A 12,500-nucleotide genomic window follows, 5' to 3' on the forward strand; every position below is an offset into this window, starting at 1 on the left:
CACAAACACACTGACACAGAGATACACACACACACACACACACACGTACACACAATGACAGAGACACAGACAGACAGACAGACACACACACACACACACACATACACACACACGTACACACACAGACAAAGACACACACACACACACACACACACACACACACGATTAACGGTGAGAAATAGGATTAAATAGGCAACGTAAAGTAATTCCGCACATTGTAATCAAAACAACACACATACTATTGTGTACTGCTGCAGGTTATGTTCAATAAATGAAGCCCAAAATACGTCGCCGACTAGAAATCGCTAGTATCAGCTAGCGGCTAGCTAACGTCAACGCTAGGTAGCCTAACCCGAAAATATGACACCATTTTTAGACCGTAAGTTGCGACTTCAAGTCACGAGCTTGGTAGCGCTCCAGGCAAAATCACGACAAACCGTTCTAGCTAGCGTTAGCTGGCTGCTACCTAACGCTGAAGTTAGCTAGCCGCTAGCTGATACTAGCGATTTCTAGTTGGCCACATATTAGTGAGGCATAGTGTCATCTTATCGTATCTGCATATTCTATATGATTTGTATTTAAGCTTTGGTTAACTGTTGATGTCATGGTAATCTGTTAAATATGTATAGGCTAAATATAAAAGTTAACAAATTTAGTTTACACTGAAATTCTGACAACCTGAGACATGTCAGACAAACTGGGTAGGCTAGTAGACTTAGCTGTAGCTAGGCTAACTTTGTAGTAGGCTATAGGTTCTTTTAAACAACCACAACTAATGTGAACATACAACTTTGCTTATTATTCACCAAAATTACTGAATATCATGCCCATTGTGTGTTAGCTGCAACATCGTTTGTTAGCGCTACCCACTAGGCTAACCAGTCTTTTGTCGTTTGTAGTTACCCTAACAATAAAAACAAATTCAGTGAGATGGCAAACAAGGCCATTATGGCTCGTAAGCATAGCCTATATAGATGCCTTTCACTCAGTCTTTACTTAATCACCACTCTCTCACTCATTCACTCACTATACACCACTTAAGTCACATGTAGCCTATTCATATTTATTTGTGCAAGCATTTTAGTAGAATGTCATGTAATAAATAATCTTTGAATATTTAATCTAACATACTGTTTGTTTGTTTCTTTGCTTTGTGTGCTTTTTGTAGGCTACGTCTTACTTGTTGGAATTGTTGGGGCTTTGTAAATTATAGAGTGTGGTCTAGACTCTTACTCTATCTGTAAAGTGTCTCGAGATAACTCTTTTTATGATTTGATACTATAAATAAAATTGAATTGAATTGAATTACAGGAGCAGTGAGGAAGAATCGCATGTCTGACAAAGCCACGGACACGGAGATAAATCAATAGCCATTTTTTCTTTTTTTTTGTAATTTGAATAATTAACATTGATCTTTAATCATATGCTTTTTGTCTTTTTTTTCTTGTCTTTGATTTTTGATTGTATTGGTTTGTATTGTCTATGAATCACAGATCAGGGTCCAGATCAGCCCCATATGTAAAATATGAGTCTGGGCCAGATCCGCACCACACATCATGGCATTAATAACTGTACTGGGCCAATTCTGGCCCAGATCTGTCACTGATCCGTAATTCCAACCTGTTCCGGTATTGGGCCCAGGTCCGTTTAGCGGATCTGCGCCAAATGCTAATGAAGACCTGGTCCAAATCTGGCCCAAATACCTTTTGCTGTCTGGGTATTGTTTCCTCCCCCATCTATGTTACACACAATATAGAATATATACCATGTTCAAACAAAGAACTTTAGAGTGACTTTTGAGAATCTGGGCTTGTAAATTGATGCTGAATTCCTTTGATGTAAATAAACCTTTATAATCAAGAAACAGTGTCAGCGGATTCCTGTCCACACAGCATTACAGCATCGCTACCAAATACACTACATTAGCTAACGTCAACGTTAGGTAGCCGTCACCTAACTTTTGCCTGGAAGTCATGAGTCGTGACTTGAAGTCGTAACTTACGGGCACATTTTTTTTTAGTCTGGAATGCAGCATTAGTCAAACCCTCGGGTTTACCCAGGGCTCGGTTTACACCTATCACCATTTCTAGCCACTGGGGGATCATAGGCAGGCTGGGGGAACTCCTATTAATGTTAAAAAACCTCATAAAGTGACATTTCCATGCCATGGGACCTTTAAAATGTTGACCCTTCTTTTCAAGTAATCTCCTGCCCACTGTTTATACTTCAGCGTGGCAGACATGAACATTTTGGCAACATTGACAAAAATAAAAAGGAGCTAACTTTGCAAAAAGACTCAAATGGTTTCATCATCACACATCAATCGTTCACGTCTATCTAAAGTACATTTGGGTTTGAATATCTGACTTTGCAAAAGCTGAAAAAAAAACGATAAAAAAAATAAAAACCCATCAAAAACATTCGGCAAAGGTGAGAAAAACTTTTTTTTAAAGTGTCAAAAAAAATTGAAAAAAAACATCGGAAAAATTGACAAATTGTTATAAAATCGACAAAAACATAATTTAAAAAAAAGAAAAAAAAAAAAAAAAAAGGGACAAAAAAATTTGAATAAAATCGACAAAAAAACGTCCAGAAAAGTGTAGAAAAAGAACAACAAAATGTCGAAATTTCGACTCACAAAAACACTAAGTTGTCACAAGCTAGCTCTATCAAAAAAAACATTAAAAAATCCATTGAAATTACCCGAATGGAAAAAGTTTCCCAAATGGCATTTTTTCCTAAATCAACTCTGACATTTAGAATTCACAAATGTCCTAACCCGCCTTGGCAAAAACGGAGACAGAAAATATTCAGGTGCATCATGGGTAATTGTCCAGTTTCATATGATACCGATATGGCTTTAAAACTGAACCCATAAAAGACAGAAAAGTAAGCCGAAAAGACTCTTTTTGAGAAAACCTTTAGGGCTCGAGCCCCAGAAACCCCTGGGAGAAATAACAAACTGCAGGTATTTATAAAAGGTATTTTTGGACAAGATATTTGTAGGAAAACAAACCATAGGGGCTGTAAATACACAGCGTTATACCCATAGTCTACTTTGTGTGGAGCAATCCAGGAAAAACAGGACATTACTCATCCTAAAATAAGACTCTGAATATCCTAACAGGAATGTATGAGCGTGAATAAAGCATATATATATATATATATATATATATATGCTTTTGATACAGACATCATATGTGAGATAAGTGTGTGAAATGTGATGGCAGTGCGTCGGCGGGACTCCCACCTCCTCCTCTGCGGTCGCTCCGTTGCCTACGTGGGCCATGTCCGCGTGCCCAAGTGTACGCGTGCCCGCGCTCTCACGCACCGGTGCCTGTCCTCTTTCAGGTCCGCTGCTTCAGGTTGCTGCTGCAGGTTATTATTATTATTATTTTTTTAATTCCACTCAGGAAGACGAACACGGTCCCATGTTGTCCGTCCCTGTCACACACTCACGCACACACACGCAGACACACACAAACAGATGCGCGGTTTTTGCTCTTTTCTTCCTGTCCTGCGCACGTTTATTCCCTGTTTATTCCACGCTCTTGTTCTGTGATATTCCGGTGCGTAGGATACTTCAGTCGGGTTTTTTTTTTTTTTTTTTGTACGACGCTGAGCCTTCCTCTTTCCGCTCTCCTTCCGTGAAGAAAAACACCGTCTACGGTTCCCATACAAACACACACACACTGAAAACACACCTCCCTACGCTTCCTGTTCTCCGCCTCCAAACAGAGAGAGAGAGAGAGAGAGAGAGGGAGAGTCTGTCCAATCAGACTGCATGTTCACCTGATAATTATAACACATGATTTGATACACCCAAGGGCGTAATTGCAGCAAATATTTTCATACATTTTTTTTAACGCCACCTTTATCAAGGGTGACCAGATAAGAATGGGTAAAAATCAGGCTTCCCAGAGGTTAATGAGCATGCTTTATTATGCCTCATTGGTGCAAAAATAAGTTCTGTAAAAAAATTAAAATAAAATATATAGAATCTGTAACATTTATTTGTCTGTATGTATTTATTTTAAAATAAATAAATAAATAAATAATATGAAATGAGGTCTTTTTAGCCTAGCATGATTGTGATTTATGTACACACACATACACACACACGCGCACGCACGCACGCACGCACACACACACACACACATGATTAGTGAAGACTGACAGTCAACCATTTACATCTCTGACAGACAGACAGACGGACAGAGAGGCAGACAGACAGACAGACAGAGAGGCAGACAGACAGACAGACAGACAGAGAGGCAGACGGACAGACAGACAGAGAGGCAGACAGACAGACAGACAGAGAGGCAGACGGACAGACAGACAGAGAGGCAGACAGACAGACAGACAGAGAGGCAGACGGACAAACAGACAGAGAGGCAGACAGACAGACAGACAGAGAGGCAGACGGACAGACAGACATAGAGGCAGACAGACTATTATACTATTACACTATTATGAAGAAACGATGGCCATAATGCGGTTTATGAACACGTAATCCTCCTGTTGTTTACAAAAAAACATTTTCTATATCAGAACTGTGACAAAAGGCACATTGTATTTCATTGCTGTGGTACTTGGTACAAATATGCATATGACAATAAACTTGGAAAAGAACGTTGAAAAAAAGTGACAAATGTCAGGGAAAAAAGCTACAAAAACGCTGAAAAAAGTGACAAAAAAAACCATCAAAAACATTGGCAAGGGTGACAAAAACTTTCAAAAAGTGTCAAAAAAAAATATTATTGTTATAAAACATAAAAAAAAACGCCAAAAGTGATAAAAAAATTTGAAAAAGTGTCATTTTTCTTTAAAAAAAGTGTCAAAAAAATTGACAAAAACATTATTTGAAAAAAAAAAACAAAAGTGACAAAACTTTTTGAAAAAGTGTCAAAAAAATGTGAAAAAGTGTCAAAAAAAATGGGAAAAAATGGACAAACACATAATAAAAAAACCCGCCAAAAGTGACACGAAAAATGTGAAAAAAGTGTCAAACAAATTGGAATAAAATCGACAAAAAATGTCGAGAAAAGATGTAGAAAAAGAACGATAAAAGGTTGAAATTTCAACTCAGAAAAACACAGAGTTGCCCGGTGGACGGGAGACGACAACACGAGAGTTAATCTACTTGTGGTTGTTTTAAAATAAACATAAACAAATACATTATCATCTAGAAAACCAATCCTGGTGCGTCAAGCTTCTGGTTGTAACATTTTGATTGACATGATGACATTTTGATTACAAATGTATCGCTAAATAATGTACAGTATAATTTACATTGGTTGCGCTATATAAATAACATTTGAGTTTATATATGCACGCATTCACACACACATGTAAAAAAAAAAGGCCATAATGACATTATTCTATCATGCTTTTATCGAAACCATCATATACCATCTTTCTCCCTAGTGGCGCCTAAACCAAATTGTAAAATGGTCAACTTTGTCACTTTTTCCGACGTTTTTGTCACTTTTTACAAAAATTTTCCCACGTTTTGTCACTTTTTCCCACGTTTTGACGACATTTTTATCACTTTTTCCGAAGTTTTTGTCACTTTTTTCAACGTTTTTGTCACTTTTTACGACATTTTGATCACTTTTTCAAACGTTTTTACGACATTTTTATCACTTTTTCCAACGTTTTGTCACTTTTTCCTATGTTTTTACCACATTTTTATCACTTTTTCCAACGTTTTGTCCCTTTTTCCAACGTTTTTGTCACGTTTTACAACATTTTTCCCACGTTTCGACAATATTTTTATCACTTTTTCTGACGTTTTTGTCACTTTTTTTCAACATTTTTAGGCGGTGTGTTTTCTATGATGGCTTAAGGAACTTCCTCCTGACTTCTTTAGGACTTCATGTCGACCAAACTGTAAGTGAGAAGACTTTATGACACACGCAATAATACAGTCAAAGACTTTTTCAATTAAATAAACACATGTCAATAAACTACACGTCTGGCCCTTGATGTGATTATTTTCCAGCGTGGCCCTGTGGGAAATTGAGTTTGACACCCCTGACCTACAGTACCGATAAAGTCACCTAACTAACCTCATATTTAGATAGGCCTACTTTTTGTGATTTAGTGGTGATTTATATGAAAGCTCATCTCCTGTTTGTCTCTACGTTTCATTTCTGATTGATGGAAACACAGACATCTCAAATTAGCTTCTCGATCAATGGGAGACCTTGAACCTTTAATTGGGAGATAGACAGGGAGGGAGGGGGGAGAGAGAGAGAGAGAGATAGAGGGGGGGTAATGGGGAAGGGAGACAGATATGGAGGGAGACAGATAGACAGACACAGAGACAGACAAGGAAACAGATAGACAGAGGGGAGGGCAGGAGGGAGACAGACAGTATGTGTCTGTCTGCGTGTATATGTGTCTGTGTGTGTGTATATATATATATATATATATATATATATATATATATATATATATATATATGTCTGTCTGTGTGTGTGTGTGTGTATATATATATATATATGTCTGTCTGTGTGTATATGTGTCTGTGTGTGTGTATACAGTACCTGACAAAAGTCTTGTCGCTTATCTAAGTTGTAGGAACAACGAATAATAACTTGACTTGTAGTTGATCAATCAGAATCAGAAATGGCTTATATGAAAGGCAAAGGCTTCTGTATTATGCTTATTATACCAAAATAAAGTCTTGTATCATTCGTTGAGTTTTATCATTGAATTAGGACAAAAAGGTCAGATTTGGCTTGGACAAAAAGTCTTGTCGTGTCTTTTAAATGATTCAACCAATCACAGATTAGAGCTCCACCTGTGACAAATACTGTAATTAACACATTCCCGGGTGTGTATAGAAAGAACTCCAGCACACCACACCTTCACGTGAAGCGCAACCTGACCAAAGTGCTCATCAAGAGCCTGATGACCAAGTCTGCTGCCGAGGTGGCAGACATCTTCAACGTATCCAAACGTCAAGTGGAAAGAAAGATAAGAAAAAGATTTAAAGACACTGGTGAAGTTCAGGACAAGCTGTCAGTACCCGATCCGTTCCACCTGCACAATCCGTTCTGCGCATGCGCAAGATGATAATACTGTTTTACGACCTGCCCGATCTGTTCCACGCTAGCCTCCACCCAAGCTAACGTTAGTTTAGCTAACAGCTAATTCGGCTAACCGCTAGCCGACAAATACCGCATGCGCAGAATGGATCGTTCAGGCAGAAACGGACAGCTAGATTCAGTCTAAAATAACGTTAAGTCAAACATAACGGGAAAAGCAGGCTACAGCAAAATTAAGACTTTACAGTAACAATAAAGACAAGTATTGAGTGATTGTATTTTAAATGAGCACAAGTGAAGCAGAACTGACGTAACAGCTGTTATATATGTTAACGTTTGTTTTGAAGTTTTATTTTGAGGGTCTTTTAAAAGTTTGCATGCTGTCTCAGCTACCGGTTAGCCGAATTAGCTGTTAGCTAAACTAACGTTAGCTTAACTGTGGAGGCTGACGGACCAAGGGGGTAAGCTTCGCTGCAGAACTCGAGCCATCTATGGCGCCATTTTGTTGCTAACTGGCCATCACCTCCTGTTAGCATTCCGCTGACCGCCATTTTTTTTTTACGTCACTTGACTGCGAATAACTTTACATCTGAAGCGTTTAAAGACTCTATTTGTCCGTTGTTTAGTTCCAAAGAAACACGACAATGTATAAAAGGCTCCATTACCTTGTACCTCACGTTATGGCTCCGTAGCAGACGTTTTTGTAAAAATAAGCTAACGATTGTGTCATAACCAAGTGACTTACTGTCGCATAGTAGAGGAATTACCGTATAGTAAAGGAGAAGCTCGCAGGCAGTTTGGACTTCCATGAGATGTTTAGGTTTAATTACTAATGTTAACTAGCATGTTAGTTAGCAATAATTAGCCTTTGCCCATGTTATCTCCTTACATATACCTACGCTCTCCGTCTCTGTAAGATTGGGAATGATTGAGATTTCTCTTGGCACAGCTACCAGAAGACTTACAACTTTCAGACACGTTGCTCACGTCACATTCTCTCAGTTGGAGGCTGCGCAGTAAAGCTGGCCATCACCGGAAAAGTGCTTCTAATAGCCTTCACTGGTCTCCGTCCAGAGCAACGGGGTCTATTGGTCCATTATATATACTGTCTACGTGACGGACGGCAGACCGCTACAACCAGCTAGCGGTTAGCCAAATGAACTGTTAGCTAAAGTAACGTTAGCTTCCCAGTGGAAGCTAACGGCAGACCGCTATAATCACCTAGCGGTGCGCCCGAATTAGCTATTAGCTAAACTAACGTTAGCTTCCCGGTGGAGGCTAGCGTGGGAACAGATCGGGTAGTGTCGTAAATCATCGTACCACAGCGCATGCGCACAACGGATTGTGCAGTTGGAACGGATCGGGTACTGACACAAGCCCAGGTCAGGCAGACCCCGTGAGACAACTGTTTGAGAGGACAGTTTGTGGCTCTTGTCCAGGGTCCAGGAACCCCTGTATCTATAAGAACAGTTTGTCGAATTCTCTCACGCAGTGGTCTCCGTTGCCAAATTAGTGCTCATAAACTAGCATTAAACAGAAGACAACTTAAAAAAAAAAAAAAAAAAAAAAAAAAAAAAAAAAAAAAGTGTGTTGCATTTGCCAAGGCCCACAGCTTGGTGAAAGGATGGACGGTGGAGAAGTGGCAGAAGGTTGATTTTTCCTGATGAATCGTCCGTTGAACTGGATCCCAATTGCCGCAAATACTGCGGAAGACCTGTTGGGAAAACCGCACGGACCCAAGTTTTCTCGGCCAGAAAACAGTCAAGTTTGGTGGAGGAAAAAAAAATCATGGTTTGGGGTTACATCCCAGTATGCAAAATTACGAATCCCACTATGTCCACGCCAAGACCCGCCCTACGAAGAAGCTCGATTGGTTGGGGTTAGGCATTTCTCCTCGAGTGGTTAAGGTTAGGGTTAGGGGATTGGTCAGGGGATAGGACCTGGACATGTAAGCATGGCCAATAGTAGTGTGTGAACGCTATTGAAGGGCGGGTCTTGGCGTGGCCATAGTGGGATTCGTAATATCGCTCCCAGTATGGGGGTCTGTGCGAGAGATCTGCGGAGTGAAGTATCAACAACTTCTTGCTGCCCATTACAATCCAAACCACAAGAGGGGGCAAATTCTTCAGCAGGATGGCGCTCCTTGTCGTACTTCAGCCTCCACGTCAAAGTTCCTAAAAGCGAAGAAGGTCAAGGTGCTCCGGGATTGGCCAACCCAGTCACCAGACACGAACATTATTGAGCATGTCTGGGGGGTAAGGTATGAAGGAGGAGGCTTGGAAGATTAACCCCTTGACGCCTGAATTTATTCACAATTATATAAACAAAATATTATGTGTGTTTCTGGCTCCAAGTTGATGCTAAATTAAGTTGAGATTGTTAATTTGTCTCTAGCATATGGAATAGATATAAACGTAGGTATGATGCAAATTAGCGACAACAGGCATTCATAGTAAAATTCTTTACAAAATGGTAAAATCAATAAAACACATAGTAGATTTCATTCATGTCACAAAGTTGTTAGAACTTCTAAACTGTAAATGACAAATACATGGATCTTGACAACGGCAAGAAAGAAAACACTCTCCTACTCCCTAACACTGACAGTAGTTTCTTTAGGGTTAGGGGTCAGGGTTAGGGGTAGAGTTAGGGTTAGGGTTAATTTTGCTTACGTGAACCGGATGCATCTCCCACTCCGACCGGTCCTACGAGAAACCAGTGCATGCAAAAGGTTCCTAGGTATGTATCGCATGTAAACAAACCGGCATTGGGGGGAATACACACACGCTACCTCGCCTGTAGTCGCAATGGACGGGGTTTGATGCAAATTAGCGACAGTCGGCGTTAAGGGGGTTAAACCAAAGACTCTTGATGAACTCTGGGAGTCCTGCGAGACTGCTTTCTTTGCTACTCCAGAGGACTTCATCAATAAGTTATTGGAGTCATTGCCGAGACGTATGTACAGTACGTAGTCCTCCTCCAAGCTCATTTTCTTTTTTCCCCCCAAGGCACCATGACTTTACGTATGCTCTGATGTTATTGTCGCATGTTTGTGTATTCAAAATAAAAATGTAATTTCTACCGTACATTACTGTATTTTTTGTATGCGACAAGACTTTTTGTCCAAGCCAAATCTGACCTTTCTGTCCTAATTCAATGATAAAACTCAACAAATGATACAAGACTTTATTTTGGTATAATAAGCGTAATCCAGAAGCCTCTGCCTTTTCATATAAGCCATTTCTGATTCTGATTGATCAACTACAAGCCAAGTTATTATTTGTTGTTCCTACAACTTAGATAAGCGACAAGACTTTTGTCAGGCACTGTATATGTGTCATGTGTCTGTCTGTGTGCGTATATGTGTCTGTGTGTGCATGTGTGTGTCTGTGTGTATGTGTGGGTTATTCACCGCAAACACTCCGTTTCCGTTTGTTCAAACTCTTTAATATACCGAGTGCGTGTCAGGTGTGTAAAACTGTACATTTATACACAACCGGAGGTAAGAAAACACCTTTTAAACACACGAGTAAAAACACACAATAAGAATCTCACAGCGTCACAATAATACAAATACAGAATTAAATATCTCCCTGTAAAAAAGTACTCATAGAAACAGTCATAGCACAGTTAGTAGTACGTGTGTGTGTGTGTGTGTGTGTGTGTGTGTGTGTGTGTGTGTGTGTGTGTGTGTGTGTATAATGCCGAGCCGTTTAATGCTTTCGTTTTGGGTTTTAAAAAGCTGCTGAGCTGACGTCGTTTATTTGTGATTTTAAATTCAAAGAGAAAAGCACCTTCCAGGTTAAAAAATAAAATAAAATGAAAACTAGCTCCTGTTGTTGCAGAGTCCTCGGGGTGAAACGTAGTTTTTTTTTTTTTGGGGGAGAGATCTTTGGACTGAACTGAGCTTTTAAAGGAACAGTTCCCCTAAAATGATTACCACAGTTAAGAGATGCTTAAAAAGAGACATGTGGAGGTTAAAGTTAAAAAAGGTTAATGCTCCATTAAGGTGTTTACATTCATCACTTGGTTCAATGTACAGGAAATAAATTATTAGGTCATATACAGGTAGGGGTGTGTGTGTGTCTGTTTCTATGTGTGCGTGTTTCTATGTGTGTGTGTGTCTCTGTTTGTGTGTGTTTCTATGTGTGCGTGTTTCTATGTGTGTGTGTGTCTGTGTTTGTGTTTGTTTCTATGCGTGTGTGTTTCTATGTGTGTGTGTGTGTGTCTGTGTTTGTGTGTGTTTCTATGCGTGTGTGTTTCTATGTGTGTGTGTGTGTCTCTGTTTCAGTGTCTGTGTGTGTGTGTGTCTGTTTTTGTGTGTGTGTGTGTGTGTGTGTGTGTGTGTGTACGTGTCCGTTTCTGTGTGTGTGTCTGGGTTTTTCTGTGTGTGTTTGTGTGTGTTTCTATTGTGTGTGTGTGTTTCTATGTGTGTGTGTGTTTCTGTTTCTATGTGTGTGTGTCTGTTTCTATGGGAGTGTGTGTGTGTGTGTGTGTGTCTGTCTGTGTGTGTGTGTGTGTACGTGTCCGTTTCTGTGTGTGTGTGTGTGTGTGTGTGTGTGTGTGTTGTTTCTATGTGTGTGTGTGTGTGTGTGTGTTTGGTTTCTATGTGTGTGTGTGTGTCTGTTTCTATGTGTGTGTGTGTGTGTGTGTGTGTGTGTGTGTGTGTGTGTGTCTGTTTCTATGTGAGTGTGTGTGTGTCTGTCTGTGTGTGTGTGTTTCTTTGTGTCTGTGTACGTATGTATGTGTGTGTGTGCGTGCGTGCGTGCGTGCGTGTGTGTGTGTGTATGAGGTAAACATGGCTGTGGAAGTTCTCATTGTTGTAGGAGGGGGATTGGAGGTTGTTTCAGGTTCACCCACCACCCACCCCTCCTCTGATATTAGAGTTGGTTCAGTCCAGGCTTCTTCAGGGACCATCCGCTGGAGCTAAGACAGACAGAAACCAACCAACCAATCAGTGATCTTCATTAAAAATATCCAATAAAAAACCTTCATTTTCTATATGTTTTTTATATAATGAATAAAAATTAACGTACAATTATCTAATAAACACTCAAAAGGTTACAAGCTTACCGTGTCCTTGCACCTCCTCTCCTCCCTCGGCGTCCCTCCTCTCCTTCACCTCCTCTCCTCCCTCAGACTCTCTCCTCCCTCAGACTCTCTCCTCTCCTTCACCTCCTCTCCTCCCTCAGACTCTCTCCTCTCCTTCACCTCCTCTCCTACCTCGGCGTCCCTCCTCTCCTTCACCTCCTCTCCTCCCTCAGACTCTCTCCTCCCTCAGACTCTCTCCTCTCCTTCACCTCCTCTCCTACCTCGGCGTCCCTCCTCTCCTTCACCTCCTCTCCTCCCTCAGACTCTCTCCTCCCTCAGACTCTCTCTCCTCTCCTTCACCTCCTCTCCTCCCTCAGACTCTCTCCTCTCCTTCACCTCCTCTCCTACCTCGGC

The 12,500-nt window shown here is 40.5% G+C and overlaps 1 protein-coding gene across 3 annotated transcripts in view; it reads right to left on the minus strand.

Annotated features, from left to right (window-relative positions):
* ttc39b (tetratricopeptide repeat domain 39B) overlaps nucleotides 1–8,050 on the minus strand; it is a 39,372-nt gene extending 31,322 nt beyond the window's left edge. For 2 of the 3 annotated variants that reach the window (XR_003690897.1, XM_028563842.1), the window contains exon 1: nucleotides 3,251–3,692. Coding sequence is in view for 1 of the 3 variants with exons in the window: in XM_028563842.1 (XP_028419643.1) it covers nucleotides 3,251–3,289 (39 nt within the window). In the remaining 2 variants the exon portion in view is untranslated. Of the gene's footprint in view, nucleotides 1–3,250; nucleotides 3,693–8,020 lie in introns of those variants that run through there. The other variant, XM_028563843.1, reaches the window with a different exon arrangement.
* Nucleotides 8,051–12,500: the final 4,450 nt, after the last annotated feature.

Source organism: Perca flavescens, chromosome 19, assembly GCF_004354835.1.
Source record: "Perca flavescens isolate YP-PL-M2 chromosome 19, PFLA_1.0, whole genome shotgun sequence".
Classification (NCBI taxonomy): Eukaryota; Metazoa; Chordata; class Actinopteri; order Perciformes; family Percidae; genus Perca; species Perca flavescens.